Source organism: Castor canadensis, chromosome 5 (assembly GCF_047511655.1).
Source record: "Castor canadensis chromosome 5, mCasCan1.hap1v2, whole genome shotgun sequence".
Lineage (NCBI taxonomy): Eukaryota > Metazoa > Chordata > Mammalia > Rodentia > Castoridae > Castor > Castor canadensis.
In genome coordinates, this window is record NC_133390.1 from 174120079 (window position 1) to 174141652 (window position 21574).

At 45.8% G+C, this 21574-nt stretch overlaps 1 protein-coding gene across 5 annotated transcripts in view; it reads left to right on the forward strand.

Annotated features, from left to right (window-relative positions):
- Window positions 1-17301: 17301 nt before the first annotated feature.
- Window positions 17302-21574, forward strand: part of Pfdn4 (prefoldin subunit 4) — a 30507-nt gene continuing 26234 nt past the window's right edge. For 2 of the 5 annotated variants that reach the window (XR_012448313.1, XR_012448314.1), the window contains exon 1: window positions 17663-18274. Coding sequence is in view for 3 of the 5 variants with exons in the window: in XM_074075003.1 (XP_073931104.1) it covers window positions 17537-17560 (24 nt within the window). In the remaining 2 variants the exon portion in view is untranslated. Of the gene's footprint in view, window positions 17561-17662; window positions 18275-21574 lie in introns of those variants that run through there. The other 3 variants (XM_074075003.1, XM_074075002.1, XM_020176790.2) reach the window with 3 other exon arrangements.

Here is a 21574-nt window from a genome sequence, read left to right on the forward strand (position 1 = left end):
ACTAAAAGGAAGTAGAGCAAGACTGTGACAAGGAATTTTCAGACATGTTTTTGGTATAAAGAAATCAATTTGATTCCCTCAGAACAGAATCCTGGTTGCTACACATTCCATCGGACAGCTATATACGACTTTAGCTTTAATAATCACCATACACTGCTTAAGGTCGTAGAATTTTGTCTCAATATCTTGCAGGAAAAGACACCTAAGTGAAACATTTGACTTTGAGATATTCAGACCCTTGAAAGGAGAGATTTGAAAGAACCTAGAGTACAAGATTACATGTGGTATTTATCAAAACTGGATACCACACTTCGGGGAAATGACTGATACAGATTATAGAGTGATTGACTTGGGAGTTCAGAGCCAAGCCAAAACTCTCTGGTGAAGTTGGGGGTCTTCCTGGAGGGAGGTAGCCATTCCCAGTGTTGATCACTTCAGGAACAAACCAATCTCCAGTTAAGAAATGAAGTCTCCAGGGAGTCTGGAGGTCAGCATGGCAGGAGACACTGGGACAGCTTCTGGTGCTGGAGGTAGAGTTTCTGATGACCAAGAGGACACAGGCCTCTTCTGTGGCTGCAGGTCAAGTTCAGTATCTGTAAATTAGTTTTTGTTCGAATTCCCCTTTATTCTCCCATCAGAAAAGCCTAGCCTCTGATGTCTTAGGGAAGTTTGAAGAGCTAGGGGCTAAGATGTACAAAAAGTATACTGTGCATCCTGAGACGAGAGTGGTGGCAGCAGTGACAAACACAGGCAAAGGATGAATTGGGTGACAACGGAGGCTGGAAAAAGAAAAAGACTTATTCTAGAATACATCGTTCTGCACGCTGGAAGACTCTGGAAGTGAGAGGTAGAAACTTGGGGAGACAGGAGTTGCATCACCATCCAATATGGAAGCCAATTAACCTCAAACACCAAAATGTGGCTTGTATATAATAGACCCAAACAGAGTGGTGATGACTGTATAATGTGAGTGCCAGTGGGACATTTGAATGACATTCTTGTCTTCAAAGTCCTAAGAATCGAATTGTTGAGGCATTTTTCTTTCCCACACAAGCAGATGAATATAACATTTTGGTGTCTCTCTTGAGCATCTGCTTTGAGACCCCAAATAGTTTACAAAGATCACTTTCCCTGGTTCTCATTCAGGGTGAATGGTGTCAAACATAGGTTGTGCAGAGGAATTCAAATGACCCCAAAGATCTGACCTCCCATGAGTCTAATCCAAACTTCTCAGGGAGACAAAGTAGAGGAAATAAGTGGAGGTGGGTTTGTGAGGTGTAAGAATTTTCTTAAAAATAATCTCAGCTAAGTTTTCATAGTTTTGCTCCAGGTAATCTGGAAGCTTTTGGACTGGTCTGATTCATTTTGCTGAGGAGAATACAGTTATCTCAATTTGTGGATGGAAAGAAGCCTCACCTTCCTAGAGCACTAGCTGTATAACATTTGTATTATCAACATTTACGATGTGATCTGTGATGTCAGAGAAAGGTTTATATGGGATCCAGAGACAGGTAAAGGACTTCGCAGCTCATCCCTGGCAGTTAGGAAACTGAACTGAATTCAGAATAATCCAACAAAAGGTCATCTGTAGTCAGGTCACCCCAAGATAACTAGTGGGACTGCTTTTCCAAGAAAGCTTTGATTGAAGTAGAATATGAACACAAAAATGGGATCATTTCTGAAATGTAAAGATATCATTTATCTTTACATTTACTTCAATACTGAAGACAGGTGGGGACTGTCTTCAGTATTATGAAGCTGGACAAAAAAGGAGTACATACTTTGGGGTATTAATTATCGATTAAAAGGGGCTGGTGGAGTGGCTCAGTGGTAGAGTGCCTGTCTAGCAAGCTTGAAGCCCTGAGTTCAAACCCCAGGACCTCCAAAAAAAAAAAAAAACCACAAAAAAGAAAACTCATAGAGGAAAAACAAACAAAAAAAACACAATAAAAACGAGAGCCTGTGGGATTGCTGTCCTTTGCTTTTGGCGATTGATTAGGCACTGTGAGTCCTAGAATGTGAAAATTATCGACTATCTTTAATTAGAAGGATAGATAATAGCATGGTGATGTCTTAAAAAACAGAAGTTGCTCAAATATTATTAAGACAATATATAATCTCCAGTAATTGCAGCATTCCACAGAGTTCGAGACCAGCCTGGGTTTCATAGAGAGACCCTGTCTCAAAACAAACAAACAAAACCAAAAAACAACCCCAAAACAATATATTATCAATGAAAGAAAGCTGAGAAAGGTCAAATAAGAAAAAATAATTAGACCTGCCATTCCAGCTATGTGGAAGCATAAATAGGGGAGGGTCGTTGTTGTAGCTGGCAAGGGCAAAAACGTGGGACCCAATCTGAAAAATACCTAAAGCAAAAAGGGCTGGAGGTGTGGCTCAGGTGACAGAGCACCTGCCTAGCAAGCAGGAGGCTCTGAGTTCACACTGCAGTGTTGACAAAAAAATATTAATAATAGTTAACTAGCCTTCATGCCACCAGCTGGTAACAACTATCAAGAAGTGTTCTGAATGCTTCTAACTATGAGTTGATTTGAATTTTTAGTTAGAATCACAAAGTACAAATTTTGTACCTTGTTTTCATCACTTATTATTACATCATGCAGTGTTACATATCAACTAACATTAACATTGGTTTCTACCTGAATTAAAAAAAAAATCTATGGACACTTTCAAAAGATCCAGAAAACAAAAAAAAACTGTAAGAAAAATTTATCTTTAATTGCTGACACCTAGATACAAAATCACCACTATGTAGTAGCATTTTAATATACCTCCTTCCTATATTTTCCAAGTACAACCTCTATATCTATATAATTTCTTAAATCCAAAATTTTAATTTTAATTTTTAATGCTCCCTGTTTTTTTTTGTAGCATGTTTTCCCATGTCATTATGATAAGTGCATATTATAGAGAGTATCTTTTAGGCCATTTAACTTCTTTTCTGGAGTTGAACTTTTAGTCATTCAAATGCTTCATTTTTATAAACACTACTTTTAATAAAAGCTCATATAAATAGTCTATCTCAGTTTTAGGTCCATTTTTACAGACTAGATTGCCAGAAATAGAATTAATTTTCAAACAATAAAAATTATATTCATCTTAATATACAGCTCCCTAAACATTTCTAAGCATTGATCTCCTTTCCAAGTGGCCTGAATAAGTGTTTAGGGTAGGGACTGTTTTCTTGGTGGCACTGGGGTTTGAACTCAGGGCTTCACACTTGCTAGGCAGGCACTCCTACAGCTTAAGCTACTCCACCAGCCCTGTTTTGTGTTGGATATTTTTGAGGTAGTGTCTTGTGAACTATTTGCCCAGGCTGGCTTCGAACCATGATCGCCTTGCTCACTACCTCCTGAAGAGCTAGGGTTACAGGTGTGAGCCATGCATGTGGCATGGACTTTTTTTATGTTTTTCTTCATCACTTCACTGGCTGCAACATAATTTGCTCAGAAAAAGATTGAAGAAACATTAATTGTGGACAATGGCACCCATGCTATCTTCAATCTCATCCTATCTTGATCACCCAAAACGAACCAGGTTTCTCTAAAAAGATCGGTGAGTCCTGGTGCCCCATGGAGCCGGTACAAGCATCAACACAGTGGCTGAGATTACAGTGTGGTGGGCGTCTCTCTTCCTCTTGTTGCTTTTCCCACTAATGTGAGCAACATCTACCAGCTGGTTATTGTTTTATTGTGGTAGTGCTGCTTAGCTATATTGGATTTGTTATGGCTTGGCTATACCCTCAACCTGTCACTCCTTATCAAGGTTCACATCAGTTGTACTGCAAATTTCTTGAGTATGTGATTTATAAAATAAAAAGCACTAGAAACCACTCAATTCTCCTGTGCCACAGCCATGTGGGGAGGATGGTTTTTCCTGCAGATACAGTTTCACCTCTGAGCTGTCTATGTTCTTCAGCATCTCACAAAACCCTGAAGAGTATTGTCACATTCCCCATTCCTTCCTGATTGCCTTGGCTGAACTGATAAGGACAAGGGAATAACGTTCCTTTATAAATAAATCTTTCCGGGGTTCTTTGTGGCACACAATATAATACCCTGTAGCTGGATTCAGAAGAATTTGGAAAACAAGATGGAGATGTCCACAGACTTTGGAGGTGGGGGACACAGTGAAGGCGAACACCTGGGGATGACACATTGAAGTCACCTTGCCTGACAGCTGGCTGCTATAATCCCAGCACCTCTGATGGGAGTCCCCAAAGCCAGGCTGTTTTCACTGGGGCTGCTGCTGCTGCTTCAGAGCTGCAGACCCCTCAGCCTCCACCAATTCTCCATGGCACCTGCTGGCCCCTCCCTTGTTCTTTAATAAAACAAAGTCTTCCACGGGTGAATCTGATTGGCTTGATTCGGGTTTGTACTCTATTGGTGACGCTGAGTGGTGTAATCTGGAGGTTTACTTTAAAGTTGGTTATGTAGTGGAGTTCTGCCTTCTAGAAGGGAGGGGTAAGGTCCTGATCTGGAAATTTCCCCAAATGTAGAAAAAAGTACTCAGAAGACTTTAGGTGTTCACCAGTATTCACCACTTCACTGCAAATCAGATCCTTCGGTGAGCTGCATTCCCGTGAGGCGGTGGTGGGGCCCAATGCTATAAGCATAGTAAATTTTGAATTAACCCTCGCTGACTGGATCACATTAGCGAATTTGTATTTCATTCCAAGATATTCTGTAACGGCTGCGTATCCCATGTGATGACTTCTTTCTCGATATCAATATCGCCGTAGGCATGTACCCTTGAAATAAACAGGTTATTTAATGGTGTGCTTTTTTTCTTTCTGTGGTGCTGGGGATCAAACCCCCCGGGTTGTGTGCATGTTGGTTGAGTACTCAGCTGTGAGCTGCATCCCCAGCCCAGTTAACGGTCAATTTCATAAAGGTCTCAAACACCACATACATGGGAGGCCTTTGAAAAATGTACTTTTTGCCAGGTAAAAATTAAATGAAGAATTGAAACTATCAAGAACTGATTATATTTTGGCCCAAAGACAGTGGTTTTTTTTTTTTTTTGATTTTTGGGTCATCTTGCTTTGCCCCAGGAGATGCTTCCTACAGCTTTGCAGAGGAAAATAAAATGCCAGATTCTGGAGTCACAGCACCACCTGGTGAGCAAAGCAAGGTTGTTCAGGCAACAGGATCACAATTTGGGGGAAGCGGGTAGTACTAGACCGAGCAGGAAAAAAGTGAATGAAAATACTTCGTGGACTCTTGCGAGTTGTAACTGAATGAATTCACCAGTAGCTAGCTCATATTACATGTCACTGCTTAATCCTTAAGTACACACTCGTTCATGCCTTTATTTATTCATTGGTTAATGTGTGTTAAGCACCTACTTCCCAGCTGGAGCCATGATTGTACAGATGCAGGCGACAGGTATGGTTTGTCCTCCTTGGTGCTCCCGGTACAATGGGGGAGAGGAGTTCACAAGGAAATGTGCAGGGCAGGGCTATAAAGTGTCTTAAGGGGGTGAGAGGGTGTTTAAGGAAAGTTTCTTCCTTACTCAGTCTGTGCTGCTATGAAAAAAATACCCAGACAGGACAATTTTTAAATAGCAGAAATTTTTTGGTCACAGTTCTGGAGTCTGGTAAGTGCAAGATCAAGAAGCCTGCAGGTTTGGTGTCTGGCGCCTCTCTTGTCAAGATGGCACCCTGCTGCTGTATCTTCCTGGCAGGAGGAACACCCTGTCTTTACACAGCAGCAGTTGGAAGATAGGAATAATCCTCTCAAATTCTTTCAAGGGCCTTAATCCCAGCCCATCAGAGAGGGCTTCACCTTCAGACCTAATTGTCTCTCAAAAGACCTACCTCTTAATACTATTGAAACCAGCGTTTTGGACCCAAAGCCCAAACTTCTGAGATTCCACCCACCCCTAAATGACAAAGAGTCATGGTGAAGGCAGAGAAAGGACTGGGGACTTGCTGTGGGAAGAGGCAAAGTAAGCCTCAGCTCATCTTCAGGTACAGACATGAGTTATAGGTTTAAGTAGACAAAAGAACTGGGCAGGGGACAAAGGTATGCATAGTTAAACATTTCAGTCTCAGGTGTGGTCTGGTTGGTCATTATCTCGGTACTTATTCTGGGAGTTGTTATCTGAATTCATTGTCAACTAGCAGATGGTCCATCCTGAGGGAAGGTCTACTGTTGGGGGTAGTTTCTGTCCCTTGTCATGAAGATGTTATCATTTGTCTTTTCTGGAATCCAAGGTGATTGCAGAATGACTGCAGAGAGAATGTCGAGGACAGATGCCATACTTTTTTCTTGCTATTAGTTAATTTGTGGGCCTGAGTAAGGAGTCCATGCTTTTCAGCTAAAGCAGTTTGAGTGCCTCTTAAAATTAAGTATTGACATATGCACGTTGAGAGACACATTCAGACTATAGCATCTTCCTTGAGTCTATGGTGGGTCTTGAAGATGAGTAGGATTTAGACAGGTGAATAACAGGTAAAAGGACATCCTGGACAGCAGGAAAAGCAAATGCAAAGACCTGGAGGCAGGAGAGAGAAGGTGGCATTCATGGCATGGAGACCCAGAATGAAGGAACACAATGAGTGAGAGCAGGGAACGATGGTATGAACAGGCCAGAGAGGGAGGCTGGCCCTGGTGAGGACTTTAAGTTATACCCTACATGCAATGGGAAGACAGGGAAGAATTTCAAACACAGTCAGGGCAAATCATTTACAAAACTGTTGAGCCCAATACAAATGGATATGACTACATTTCCCAGCACAAAAGATTCCAAAGAAATACAAAAATGGTGAAGGTGAACTTGAATGGCTCAAGTTTGGGGAGCATTGCCACCCATCCTTGGGTGCCCCCTACAGGCAATAAAGCAAATTACAGTGTGCTAGTGGTGATTTGCCAGTCCCTGGTCACTGCCAGCAAGTGATCAAGAGTTCCCCTGCAGGCCTTAGCACCAGGAGCTTGGAGTGATGGGTAGGTTTGGGGGTCATGTGCTGCCACTTGATGACACAATGAACTCATTATGGCTTTGTGACAGAAGGTACGTTAAGCTGGGACATGCCCGGACATCTTTGTTGCTTACATGCCAAATTTGACATACTTTCCTCATGGTGTTCTCGTGCTGGTAGTTACATCAGCTTCATGATTATTTTATGTCCTGGTTGGAGCGATTGCTAGCATTTAGAGTAACAACAGTGTACTTACTTCCTCATTTGGTTATGTTTTGTCTCCTATCGCCACAGCACATGCTGCATGAAGACAAGGGACTTTGTTTTCTTCAGTGTAGTGTCCCCAGTGCCTAGCACCTGCCTTCTTGGTCCAGTCACCATGCCACCAATTCCAGTTTTTGTTGACCACTGCCGAAACAGGAGCTTTTCTTCCCAAAAGGTCCCAGTGTTGTGGCTCTGGGCACTGTGATTTGTGGTGATGGGTATTTGCCAACCTGAGCTCCATGATACTAAACTTGCAGCTGTTCAACTTTCTGTTTGCATGGTGCAAATTTCCAACAAACAGATGCATACAGCACTGTCCCCCTGTAGGCGATGGAACAGAAGGCTGGGGGTCCAAGTTCATAGACAGGAGGAGCAAACTTGATGAGAAACTCTGCTCTGAAAAATATGGACAAAACTTCCCGTCCTCATGCAGTGTGCGCTTGAGCTAGGAGGCAGACCATAACCAAGTAGGGAAGGAAATTATGCTTGCATGTCAGAAAGTGTTATTACTACAAATGCTACTAATTGCTCCACCAAGGACACATAAAATAATCATGAAGGTGATGTAACTACCTGCATGAGAATTAAGAGCTGCTTCAGCTGCCTTTGCTGACAAGCACCAACTCCTCACTTGGGATAAACTAAAAATACAAGAAAAGCTTGGTGTCTTCGTCTCCATTTTGTACCTGTTGTCCTTTGCTCTGAGCCATTGTCTCTTTCGGCTCCTTGGATTCAAAGAAGGATGGGAATGACCCATGACATCTTTATGATAAGGGACCAAAAATACCCCTTGCAGCATGGACCACCTCTTCAAATGAGGACAATTACCCATGAGGAGGCTGCACCCTGGAGCAGGAGCAATCATCTTACTGGAACCAGTTTGCTCCCTCAGGAGATGACAGAGATAACAACTCCTCTGGAACCTCAGAGAACCAGAACTGAGATGATGTCAACCAGGCCACACTGTGACTAGGACTGTTTATGCCCCCTGCCCTAATTCTTTGTCTGTTTAAAGTGAAAGCTCAGTCTGTACCCCAAAGATGGCTGAAGATGGGCTGAGTGCTGACTTGGCCTCTTCTCATGGCCTGTCCTAGGCTGTGTAATAAATCTCCTTTCTCTATTCTTTGCCTTGTCTTTTTGTTTGGTGTATAGTAGCCAGTGGCAGGACCCGACATGTGGAAGTCCAGAAATTTGGGCCTGGAGTCCAAAATTTCGGTTTCAAGAACTTCATGAGGAAGATATGAGGAAAGAAATGGGAAGTATACAAACTGGAAAACACAAAATGTACTTGAATTGACATGTAAACTTCAAAATTGTCCAGACAGCTCCACCTGGTCTGGACACCTGTGTGTGCTGGGAGTGGTGACCTATGAGGCCCTGGAGAGGACATATTAGTAGGGCTATGCCCACTCAGTACCAGTTGTCATGCAGGAACGCAGGTGTGGTGCCACAGGAACTCTGGTTTTACAAGGTCAAGCAAGGTAAAATGGTATTATTGAGTGAAATTGCCCAGTTTTCATATTGGTTCAGTTAAAGAAAAATACCATAGGGTCACTGTCCACAGTGCTGACCAGGGGTCATTGGTGATTTTCCTCCCTGACCTGCAGTCTCCTAATTGCTTTGCTCAGTCCTCAAGTTTCTCCCTTTCACTGACACCAAAGCTAGGGACAGTCTCCAGCTGGAGAAAGAGCAGGAAGCAAAGGCTGGAAATACTCAGTATTAGAATTTAAGCAGAAGACTTGCAGAACTGGTTTTCCTGCTGGGAGAGATTCCCTCAGAAGACACCAAAGGCTGGGGAGAGGGTGGGACAGGAGTGGCGGGAAGTAATGGGACCCTCTGAAGCACACACACAATGTACTCTGATCAAGTTCACCCCTGCCCAGTCATCCTCCTTCCCCTCTTTTTAAAAACAATTTCAACAGGTTCCATTGTTCTATTTTCATACATGCATGTAAAATATTTCGACTATATTCACCCCACCACACCCTTTCCTTTCACCCTTTCTGATCCTGCTTCTAACCTGTCACCAGGCAGAGCCTGTTTTATATTCCTGTCATTCATTGTTAAAGATGAAATTCCTCATAGGAGAGAGAACATGATGCTAGGGTGAACATAAGGGCTGCCTTGTTAGAACTCCCTATCCCCCTTGTGGGCAGATTGCTGAAAACACCCACCGCTTACTGGAAAAATCACATCTGGCCCCCAAAAGTGAAAGAAATTGCAACTGAGTTTGGGGCAAGGGGGGAGGGTTGGTTGAGCAACCAACTGATCTAATCATCACCCATCTCCTTTATTACCCCTAGCAACAAGCCCATCCTCAAATTTTTCCTGGCCAACCAATTTCCCAACATGTCCCCACTGCCCTCCTGTATCTACTCCAAGTCTATAAGTGACAGGGGGTTCTAGAGCTCTTGCTGGAGACCCTCTCCACAGGTTCCTTCTCTGGAATAAAACCTGTGCTGACATATTGAGCTGTCTCCCCCTAAACTTTCATGACTTTTTCCAGTCTAACACATGCCATATTTGTCTTTATCAGTTTGGTTTATTATGCTTAACTTGATCAGCTTGAGTTCCATCCATCTTCCTGCAAGTGACATAATTTCATTCTTCTTTATGGCTGCATAATACTCCATTGTGTATATATACCTATGCCTTGGCTGGAGGAAGAGTTGACAAGGGACCTGAAGCTGAGGGAGCCTCATGACCAGCAGGCCCTGGCTGAGCAGGCTTCTCAGGGCTTCCCAGTGACACACTTAATTTTCAATACCTAAAAGAATATTTCAGTCACCTTTCAGCACACCTTACTATGAATATGTGAGCCTATTTTATGAGCAGCTGTATCAGATCCTTTTGGTTTTATCTGTCTTTGGCCTCTTCTGCCTCTGGATACTTGTTCTACCCCACATGGCCCAGCAGTGACCACCTGCACAGGAGCCACACAACTTCAGGTGTGTAGACCCAACAGGATGTTGCTTCTTTCAGTATCTTGCTCTTACAGTTCCACACCTTCCATCTTCCCCAGGGAGGTGAGATAGCCATGGACCCTTCAGTGAGCAGCCTGAAAGAGTGTGGGGCTTTCCCCACACTCCTCCCCAACAGATACCTCCTCCCTCATCCCCTTCCCTCCCCATACGGGACTCCTGAAGCACGGTGAAGACAGATGGCCTCTTAGGGGATGGTCCCAGGAAGGACAGACCGAGGGAGGTCAAGGAGACACTTCTCTTCCCTAGGGAATGCCTGTCTGCATCTGAAAGGCATCTCCGCCTTCAGGCAATGCAAAAAAAGGCTATAAAACCCCACTCCCCACCCTGACTCACAGGATCACCAGTTTCCGGGTCCCCCTGAATTTCCCAATATGCAGTTTTTCTCTACAAATAAAATCTTTCCGACCTCTGCTGTTGGAGTCTATCTGTGCTTTCATTCTCAGAGCAGGCTCAAGAACCCCAAGCACCTGAAATTCCTGCACATGTCATCCATGCATCATGTTTGGCAGCCACAAAGGGAGCAGCCATCACCCGAGGTTGGTATAGGTTGTACCAAACTGGGAAAGGCTGCCTAGGAATGTGACTGTGAGTGTCCGGCACTCTGGTGGAGTCTATTTTCCAGGAGAGCCCCCCCCACACCATGGCCTAGTTATGGTGGAACTCTCAGGTTGACCTTTTCTCTTTCTCTGTCTTGTTAAGGAGGGTTTCTTCCTTGGGAAACTGAGGAAAAGCTCTGAGCCCATTACACCTGTAAGGCAGGCAATCTGAGGGAACTCAGACGCCAGGTGGGGGTTTATACTGCACTGCCAATGCTATGTGGCTGGAGCCTGACTTCAGTGCACTGAGGCTTTTTTTTCCCCTCTCCTTAAACTCTAACTCTCTCTTCCAAGATCTGACCCACTTAAGTGGAGGTCTGAAAACAGCCAGTGGAAAGGAAAGTTTATCTTCAAGCCAAAAAAGGTGTTCTGGCTGGAGCACTCCCCGATGTCACCCAAAGTCTGGAGACGCAACTTCCTGACCTGCCTTGAGGCCCCAAAGGCGGCTTAGTCTTGGACCCCTCCAGCCAGGTTCATGGCAAACAGACAATCAGATCTCTTATGCTTCTTCATGGTTTCCATGGCCCAAGAGTGGAGGTCACCCCTTGCTTCCAGTGCTCCAGTACTGCCTTTGGGCAGGATTGACCTGGAGAGCAGGGATGACCAATAATCCCTCATGCATTGAGCCTGGAAACCCTCTTTCCCCCAACCCTCAGCCTCTCCTTCCCCTTTCCCAGGCAGTTCAGGATGGCTGCCCCCTCCCCGCTTTGCTCTAAACAGCAGTGAGCTTCTTTCTTCAGGGAAAAATCCTTAGAGGCACCAGAAAGTGCTCATCTCTAATTTAGGTTTAACTGTCTTTGTCAAGCAACAGGCTAACTGGTTAAACAGGTTCCACAGCCTGCCCTCAGGGAGAGAAAAAAAAAAAAAACAGTTAAAAGGCAGAAACTTCAGGTCTTCTCTGTTTTTGCCCCTTACCAGAGCAAAAGCCTCCAGATGCTCTCTCTTTTCATAAAGAGAATGTATGCCTCACAAAATATAAAGGGGGACAAAGGTCTACTTCATCAGGAGTCCCCATCCATGCCTCTACAGGGGTCCTCCCTCTGGCCATGCAAGCCCTCTTGGTTACTTTGATAGAGTTTATTTTTTTAAATTACAAGTCTTTAGCTGGTAGAGGAGAACCAGGCCTACCTGGGTCACAGGGCAAACAGGCAAGTCGAAATAGATAAGAGCTTGGTCAAAGACCATTTCAGGGGTGTGGGTGCACCTGAAATATCTGTAAATCCTCCACAACTTTACCCACAAGTGGCAGTGGAAGGAGCAAGGGAGAGCGGGACGCCCTCTCCCATTAGAGTTTCTCCTCACCTGGGGACACCTACCTCTGTTAAGATGACCAATTTTCCCTTGTTTCCCTTTTTTAGATGGGGAATCAAGCCTCAAGGATCCAGGAAGGACCTCCACCTTGCCTGCTTATGAAAACATTGGAAAGATCTTGATCCAGAAAGTCTTCAGCAAAAGCAACTCAAGTTTTACTGCACCCAGGCTTGGCCACAGTATTCTCTGGGAGATGAGGAAAGATGGCCAGAAGGCGGGAGCATTAATTATAATACCATTCTTCAATTAGATATGTTCTGTAAAAAGGAGGGAAAGTGGGCCGAAGTTCTATAAGTTCAACTGTTCTTTTTCCTAAGAGACCACCCAGAATGGCTGAGCAAATGCAGGCTAGATACCCACACCATGGTAACCCTTTGCAAAAAGCCCCCAAACTCCCTTGAACCAAAAAACGCATCTGATGTTCCATCAGCTCCCCCTCTTCCCCCTTACTCAGCTACCTCACACACTAGACCTCGTCCCACAGGACTGTTCCCCCTCCAGTTAATTCCTGGAGGGGATAGGGCTCATGTTCCTTTTAGAGTGAGTGAACTTAAAGAAATAAAAAAGGATTTAGGAAATTACACAGAAAATCCAGATCAGTACATCCAGGCATTTAGAGAAGTCAGCCAAAACTTTGAACTGAGCTGGAAAGATATAATGTTATTGCTATCGCAGACCCTCACTTCTCTGGAGAAACAGCGGGTTCTAGATCAGGCAGTCATAGCTGGAGACAATTATCACTTAGATAAAAGTGGCCATACAGGCCTGACTCAGACTGGGCCCTCACAGGAGGAGGAGGAGGGGGAGGGAGAAGAAAGACAAAGACACTGGATACCTAGAAGGGAACCTCGATTCCCAATCCCAACAGGAGATCAGGCAGTGCCTAGGTATGACCCTCAGTAGGACCCTGAAAATGACAAGGATGAAGGGAGTCATAACCATTTCATCCACTGCATTCTTGAGGGTCTAAGGAGAGCTGAGGTAAAACCTTTAATTACTCCCAAGTCATGGCTGTACAGGAAGGACCTGTAGAAACCCCAGTAGCTTTCCTACAGAGTTAAGAATGCTTTACAAAAGCATACCAACATTGTACCAGAGTCACAGGAAGAGGAAATCATCCTAAAACATAAATTTCTAACACAGTCAGCACCAGATATCCATAAAAAGCTTCAGAAACTGGTGGCTGAAGGGAGCAGAGATCTGAACCAATTGGTCCGTGTAGCCACATCTGTACACTATAACAGGGACTTAGAAGAAGAAAGGAAGAACCTGGAAAAGGAAAAGAGAAAGGATAAGAGGCAGGAGGCTCTGATCGCAGCGCTCAGAGAGGCTTCCCTGGGGCAAAGTCCAAACCCGAGGACATGCTTTCAATGTGGACAGGCCAGCCATTTTAGGACGGAGTGCCCCCCGAGAAAGCTACCTCCAGGACCCTGCCCCATTTGTCGGGGAAAACACTGGAAGGCACACTGTCCCTGCTTCCCCTGGGAACCGAAGCCAGAGCCTCCCGCCTGATGATGGGTCCCCGGGTCTCCCATCCAGGCTCTGTAACCATCATAAAAGCAGAGGAGCCCTGGGTTAAGCACAAGGTCAGCCTCCATCACTACTGGAGCCAGCATCTCAGCTCTTCCTTTCTCCCGGACCCAGGTCCTCCAAGAACGTTATTTCACTCAGCCTTTAGCCGGCTTCTGGGAGATTTCCATTTCTGTCACTCCTTTTTAATTGTCCCAGAAACTCCTATTCCTCTGCTAGGGTGAGAGACCTTTTGTCTAAATTGGGGGTACAGCTCCTTTTACACCCAGGAGAGTACTTTTGCTTGCCCCTGATAGAGGAACAAGTGGACCCCACAGTGTGGATGGATGGACACACTGTGGACCGGCACGAACAGCTGCCCTAGTCCTAATTCATCTCAAGGATCCCTCCTGGTTTCCCCATCAAAACCAATATCCTTGGTTAAGGAGGGGCTAATTCCCATAATCAAAGACTTAAAGAGACAGGGACTGCTAATAGAATGCTCCAGCCCATATAATACTTCTATTCTTGGTGTCAGGAAGGGACCTAACAAATGGAGGCTAGTCCAGGATCTCCGCCTGATCAATGAAGCAGCACTGCCTCTCTACCCTGTAGTTCCAAATCCCTGTACATTTTTAGCCCAAATACCTCCAGGTACCGCTTACTACTCTGTCCTGGATTTAAAGGATGCCTTCTTTTGCATTCTCTTATACCCTAAAAGTCAACCTATCTTTGCCTTTGAGGACCCCACAAGAAAGTCTGGACAGGTCACTTGGACTGTCCTCCCCAGGGTTTCAGAGACAGCCCTCACCTATTTGGGTTAGCTCTAACCCAAGACTTGGCAGAATGGCCACAAGCTACTCTGCTACAATATGTAGATGATCTCCTGCTCTGTGGACCAAATGAGCCTGTCATTTCACGAGCCACTGAGTCCTTACTAAACTTCTTAGCAGATAGAGGTTATAAGATCTCTAAAGAAAAAGCCCAATTGTGTCAGTCTAGGGTTACATATTTAGGTCTTGTCCTGGAGAAAGAAATGAGGTCTCTAGAAGACAGAATCTGTCCAATCCTGATGTTTCCTCTACCTAAAACTCTAAAGCAACTGAGGGCCTTTTTGGGGGTCACAGGATACTATAGAGTTTGGATCCCAGGATATGCAGATCTAGCCAGGCCCCTATATCAAATCCTTAAGGAAGCACAGAAGGATACCCAGCCCTTTACTGAATGGGATGACAAGTCAGAAAATGCATTCCACAGGTTAAAGAAAGCTCTTATGACAGCTCCTGTCCTGGGTCTCCCAGTACAAGACAAGTTTCAATTATATGTCTATGAAAAGGAAGGACTGGCCTTGGGAGTGGTGACTCAGCTCTGGGGCATCACTCCCCAGCCAGTAGGCTATTTAAGCAAAGAGTTAGCTCAGGTAGCCAAGGGATGGCCAGGATGCCTTAGAGCAATGGCTATTGTAAGCCTTTTAGTGCCTGAAGTTCAAAAACTTATCCTAAACTGCCCCCCTCCGGTTTATACCCCACATGACCTAGGGGGAATTCAAAACTCAAAAGGGGAACTTTGGCTATCTGACAGCTGTCTACTTAAATACCAGGCCCAGGTTCTGGGAGGGACAGAAATAACTTTAAGGACCTGTCAGAGCCTAAATCCTGCATCCCTTCTACCACAGGCAGAGGGAAATCCTGAATACTCATGTGAGGAGGTACTTATGAAAAATTATGCTGCCCTACCTGACTTAACTGATCAGCCCTTAAAAAACCCAGATCTAGAATTATACAACGATGGCACTTCCTTTGTCAAGAATGGTGTCAGACATGCAGGGTTTGCAGTCATGACAGAATTTGGTATCCTCAAATCGGTCCTCTTCCTCCTAATTCAAGTGCTCAGTTGGCAGAATTAGTGGCCCTAACAGAAGCCCTAAAACTGTCAAAAAATCAGAGAGTCAACATCTATACAGATTCTAAGTATGCCTTCCTGATCCTGCATGCTCATGCAGCCATCTGGAAGGAAAGGGGAATGCTAACTACAACAGGAACAGCTTCCCAAAAAGATAAAAGAGAGGTTACTTTAATAGTTTTAGGGATAACAGCATTGATTGCAGCCCTTGCTGGAATCAGCTATGGGGTGATTGCCAGTCACGTAACTGCAAAAAACCTAACCAATGTGGTGGAGGACACCTCAGACCAGGTAAGTCTTGCCATTAAGGACATGCAAAGGTCTTTGTCGTCCTTTACCTGTATGGTAATGGACCACCGCCTGGCCCTAGTTTTTCTTTTGGCCAAACAAGGGGGAGTATGTGCCATTGCCAATACTTCCTGTTGCACATACATAAACACTTCAGGCATTGTAGAGGAATGGGCAGATTACATTCTCCAAGAGGCTAAGTGGCTCCGGGAGCAATCTCTTGAAACTCAGGTTTCCATACAGGTATGGGACCAAATAAAATCCTGGCTCCCCTCCAGGACTTGGTTCCTACCCTTTCTGGGGCCTATAGTTGCCATTATTCTCTTGCTTGTATTTGGGCCTTGCATTTTAAACTTACTTGTCAAGTTTGTTTCTTTTGCCTAGAATCCATCAAACTACAAATGCCTCTGATGGAGATGAAAACAACCTACTACCCTGTTCCCCTTGACAACCCCTCTCATGGGCAGCCCTGATTCTGTGGACCCCTTCATCGCCCCCTGTCAGCAGGAAGCAGTCACTGAATAGAATTCATCGTCCTTATTCCTAAGAGCAGTCAGGGAGGTCACTGAGGGAGGTCAAGGAGACACTTCTCCTCCCTAGGGAATGCCTGTCTGCATCTGAAAGGCTTCTCTGGTCTCAGGCTATGCAAAAAAAGGCTGTAAAACCCCACCCCTCACCCTGACCAAGGGGATCACAGGTTTTAGGGTCCCCCTGCATTCCCCAATATGCAATCTTTCTCTTCTCTTCTCTACAAATAAAATCTTTCTGACCTCTGCTGTTGGAGTCTATCTGTGCTTTCATTCTCAGAGCAGGTTCAAGAACCCTGAGCACCTGAAGTTCCTGCGCGTGTCATCCGTGCATCACTCAGAGGTGATGCTGAAGTTGGCTTGCTGGTGACTATACTATCGGCTCTCTTGCCTTCCCTGACCAGCCTCACACTCCCTCCTGCTGCCCTGTGTTTGCACTTGATTATGAAGCAGCCTTGCCTTTGGTTCTGATCTGAAAAAAATCCAGGCTAGGGTGGCTTCTGACCAATTATCCCTGTTCTTTCCAGGACACTTCCTAGTGTCTGCAGATCTGAAATCGAATCGGCAGGCTCAAGAGACAGCACTCATGGTATCCAGAGAGGTAGCTGGTAGTGATCCTTAGCCAGGACAGGTCTTCAAGTCTTGAAAGCTGCTATCTTGGCAGAAGGATTTCGGAGGCAGCCAGGCTGAATTGAGAAAGCAATTAAGAGTGGGGAGTCACAAGAGTCTAAGACTAAAGTGATTGTTCAATAGCATGGCTAAATAAATGAGTTAATAGGCGTGCTTCCTCCTTTGCATCCTCTGAACCATCCTCAGCTTAGGCTGTTCGTCCCTAGTTCCTTTTTAGGCAGCACAGTTTCTCAGCACAAGTTCCCTTTGCATCCCTCCTCGTCCCGCCCATCGCCTTGTCCGGTGCAGAGCGCCCCCTGGCGCCTGCAGTTGAGCCTGCGGCGGTTCGCCACGCCTCCCCTGTTTCTGTCGGCCCACAGGGAGTTGCCTGTCCCTTTAATTGGCATGTACCAAGTTCCTCTCGGTTGTATTTCCTCCCTGAGTCTCCGTCCTTCGGTATCGTTGGTCAGAGGTCCAGTAGAAGGAGTGTGGAGACACAGTTGTATTTCTGGGGAGTTCTGTGCCGACAGGGGCTGAGACAGGGTACGGGGAGAAGCACGCCACCGAGGCCCTCCCCGCCTCGTGCCATCGTTCAGTCCCAAGATGGCGGCCACCATGAAGAAGGCGGTGAGTGCGGCGCTCGGGCGCTGGACGCGCGGGCGGTGGCCGGGGCGCCGCAGCGGGGCAACGGGTGCGGGGTTTGGGGTGTGCCGTTCGGGGCCCGGGGTGGGGCGCAGCCATGGCCCCCCACACCGAAGGCGGCCCCGCGACAAGGCCCGCCCGGCGCCCCGGGCGTCCTCCTGGGCCCCCGGCCTCAGCGGGGCTTGGACCGCGGCCCTCGGGGGGACTCTGGGCCGCCTTCGGCCTCTCGCGGGGAGGTGGAGATCGGGAGACCCCACAACCCAGGCCTTCTTTGGGGTGCGGGAATCCTAAGGCTCCTTGCGTTGTGATGGCCTTTGTGCTGTATGCGCCACCCAGCCCTCACACGGACCCCCAGGTCCACGGGGCGGGGGTTACAGTACCGGGGTTCCCCGGGGGGAAACTGAGGTCCGAGAGGTGCAGCAAGCTGCCCAAGGTCACGCAGCGCGGAAGGGACAGGTCGGTCACGGCAGCCCCTGTGCGCCAGGCCGAGTGCCCACGCCCATCCTGGACGCTCCTGTGCCTCCAAGGCCAAAGCCATGGAGGATAAAGATGTCGGGTCCTGCAGCCCCCCGTTTGTTACCCGTGACCACCCAGCGACCCAGCAAGGTCACGGGTTTGCCCCCACTTTGCAGACGGGGACATCTTAAGACACGGAGCACTTTGTGAGCCCCTGGTGACTCTGCTGGAATTCAAACCCAGGTGGCTTTCCCCAGCTCACATCTTTTTAGCATATATGTATTTATTTATTTATTTAAAAATGACACGTGATAGTTGAGCGTGTTTCTGGGGTACGGTGCGATCTTTTATCATATATTTTCAGCCATTAAAGCAAGCTACACTTCCCTGATGTGAGTGTTCCCCGATGCTTAATGATAACCCAGATGGAAGAAAAGTGACATTGAAGGAAGTAGTGACAGCTCATGAAATCCGATGCTTCACTGTGTGCTCTGTGTTGCATGTATTACTTAATTTGATTCAATTTTGAGAGTTTTTATCCTTATTTAGCCAATGGGGGAGACTGAAGCCCAGAGGCAAAGCAAGGATTTAGGCAGGAGCTGTCTCTCCAGCCTGTTTGTGACTGCGGTGGGGTCGCCTGAGCAGGTGCTGGGGAAGAGATTTGCTTTGCAGGGTTCGAGCATTGGGGTTCTCACACCATTAGAATGCACTCTGATGTCTTACTGCCTGGTACAGCATAGTCAGTGCCTCTCCCTGCTGCGGGGTAGCTGCCATCTTAATCTGTCTGAGATTGAGGGATTGCCAAAATTGGAAAAACCCCTGGTAACTCAGGATGAGTTACTGTACTGGAGTTTGAACTCAGGGCCTTATGCTTGCTCTGCAGGTGCTCTAACACTTGAGCTTCGCCACCAGCCCAACCACACCTTCTTCCGAAGTAGTCCACAGCCATGGTGATTCAGGCCAGTGTGAGACCCACTTCACCCTTTTGTGAAATGGGCCCTCTATGGTCAGGTACCCTTTAACTCTATGGAGGGTCCTGTTGTGGTTTGTCCTTAATTTACAGGTGTGGAAACAAGTGCAGCCATGATGTCAACACCGAGGGAGTGGTAGAATGATTTAAACCTTGAACTTTGCAAAATTTCTTATTACCGACTTTTTTTCTTTTCATTCATTCAATAATTTTTTGGAGTGTGTAATAGGGCAGTCTTGGTTTTAGCTTTGAGGTGAGCAGTAACGTGTTTCTTGACACCTTAGCCTCCTAGCATGGTAGAACTAAGCTCCAGGCGAGGCAGGTGTTACTCAAATGGCCACACCACAGACTTAAAATTTCCAGCTCTGATGAGAACTGTGAAGTAAAAATACTTGTGTGATGAGGGATAACATGAGTCTGGTGTCTTTTGAGATCAGAGAAAATGGTGAGATGGTGTCTTAAATTGAGAACTTTGAGATTACTTAGAGAGGGGAAGGGATAGGGAGAGAGGCATTCCAGTGGGAATATCTTATGCAAATACCAGGCAGATTTTATAAAAGGGAAGAGCAACGTGCAGAGAACCAGGCGATGGATATGATGAGAAAATGTGTATATAGAATGTGGGTGGTGGGTCACCTTTATCTTAGAAGCCATTAAGGCTTGCACCATAGATGTAATGCCATCCTGTAGGTGTTCCCAGTGTTAGGAACAGTGTCCCCCCTCTGTCCTTTCAGAGAAAACGCACACATGGATTTAATAAAAAACAGATTATTTGTGATCTGAAACACTTAATATTTGTAACACATTTTATCTCCCAGTTGGTCATGACTTTATTGGTCGAATGTTTAGACAAGATGATCCAGACATCTTGTCTTTAAAGTTGCTTTCTAAGGCTTGGGTCTTGGCCACAGACTGCTGCACTCCGATTTCGCTCACTGTCCTCAGTACAAATGTTCCCTCCCTGGAGAATCCGTCTTTGACCTCTCTATCCAAAGAAGCCCCCTTAATTTCTCACTTAATGAAAGTGTTCACCACTGAACTTTTTTATTCTCACTGTCACATTTGTCACCATCTAATATATCTTGTACATCTTATTTTTTGCCCACCTCCACCAGAATGTAAGCTGGCCAGTGTCAATGAGGGTAGGACTGTGAGTCTCTTGTCACAGTGCCTGGCACATTGGAACAATACTAAGTAATTGTTAATGCAGGAACCTATGCATTAAAGATGAACAAGAAAACAATACTTTACATCATAGAGACTTGGTAGATACCTTTAAGAAAATAAAAATAAAAGCAGACTGAAATCACTACAATTTCCTTCTGGGGACTCACTCAGTTACCCAAACTCAGCATGGGACACAGCTGAGTATGGTTCGGTTCTTCTTGTGATTTCAGAAGATTAATTCTGAATAAAAGAGTCTGGGGAAATTTTTAATTCACTTGAATTTTGAGCAGTCATCTTTCTCTTAGACCTAGCAGATTTTCCTTCTACATCTGCATCGGTTTTTCCTTCGTATTGATTTTTGATAAACAATGCTCAGGAGATATCGTTTATTGAAAGGCAACTGCCTCTCCCCTGCCATCCTCCATACTCATTTTCTCACCCCTGAAAGTAGAAGGACCTTCATTTTACAGAAGATAAATCCAAGGTGGGTCCCTTCATTTTACAGAAGATACATCCAAGGTGGGTCCCTTCATTTTACAGAAGATACATCCAAGGTGGGTCCACAGAATTGAGCAATTCGCCTTAAGTCCCTTCCTGTGTGGATTGGAGCCCATCCTGACTTTATAGGACGCTTGACTGCCATGTGCACTAGAGAACGGCTCCTTTGGTAGTGACTGCATCGCTTCTCTTAACGCAGGAGTCCATAAACTTTTGGGCTGTGAGTCTTTTGGAGAATCTAATGGAAGCTACCAAGTTCGTTCCAAGAGAATGAATATGCTGCTACACACCCAGTTTGCATGCAGTTTTGGGGAGTAAACTGACATCTCGATGTCTGTGAACCTCAAGTTAAAAATTACCTCCCTCCCTGGTGGTACATGTCTCTGGAGGCAGAATATGTTTGCTGGGAGTAAGGCTGGCTCCATGCAAAAGCACAAGACCCTATCTGAAACAAACTGAAACAAACAAAAAAAAAGGGCTGGAGGTGTGGTTTAAGTGATAGCTGAGGCCTTAAGTTCAAACCCTAGTAATGCTCCCCAAGTCCCTTCCCCACCACAAAAAGAGAAAGAATTACCCTCTCCCTGTCAAAATGCAGACTCAAGTAATAGTGTTCTGGGACAGTGAGATTCAAACAGAAGCCCTTGCTCTTACCTGTGGAAGGACTGACTTCCTGCCTCCTGCTGGGAGCCACCTGTGGTGTGGCATGCAGTTGCATTGGTGCCTGCTGGTGGCTGCTATGTGGGTGGTGGGTTGAGAGCTAAACAGGAAATGCCTGTTTGGAGGGATAGGAAACAGGTAACCAGCTTCTCTTAGCATTTTTCAGTAACTGTGCTTGAGTCTGATCCAGTGTGATTCAGATTCAGAAGCCATTAACCTCTGTGTGTCAGGCAGGTCCTGTCTAAGGTACT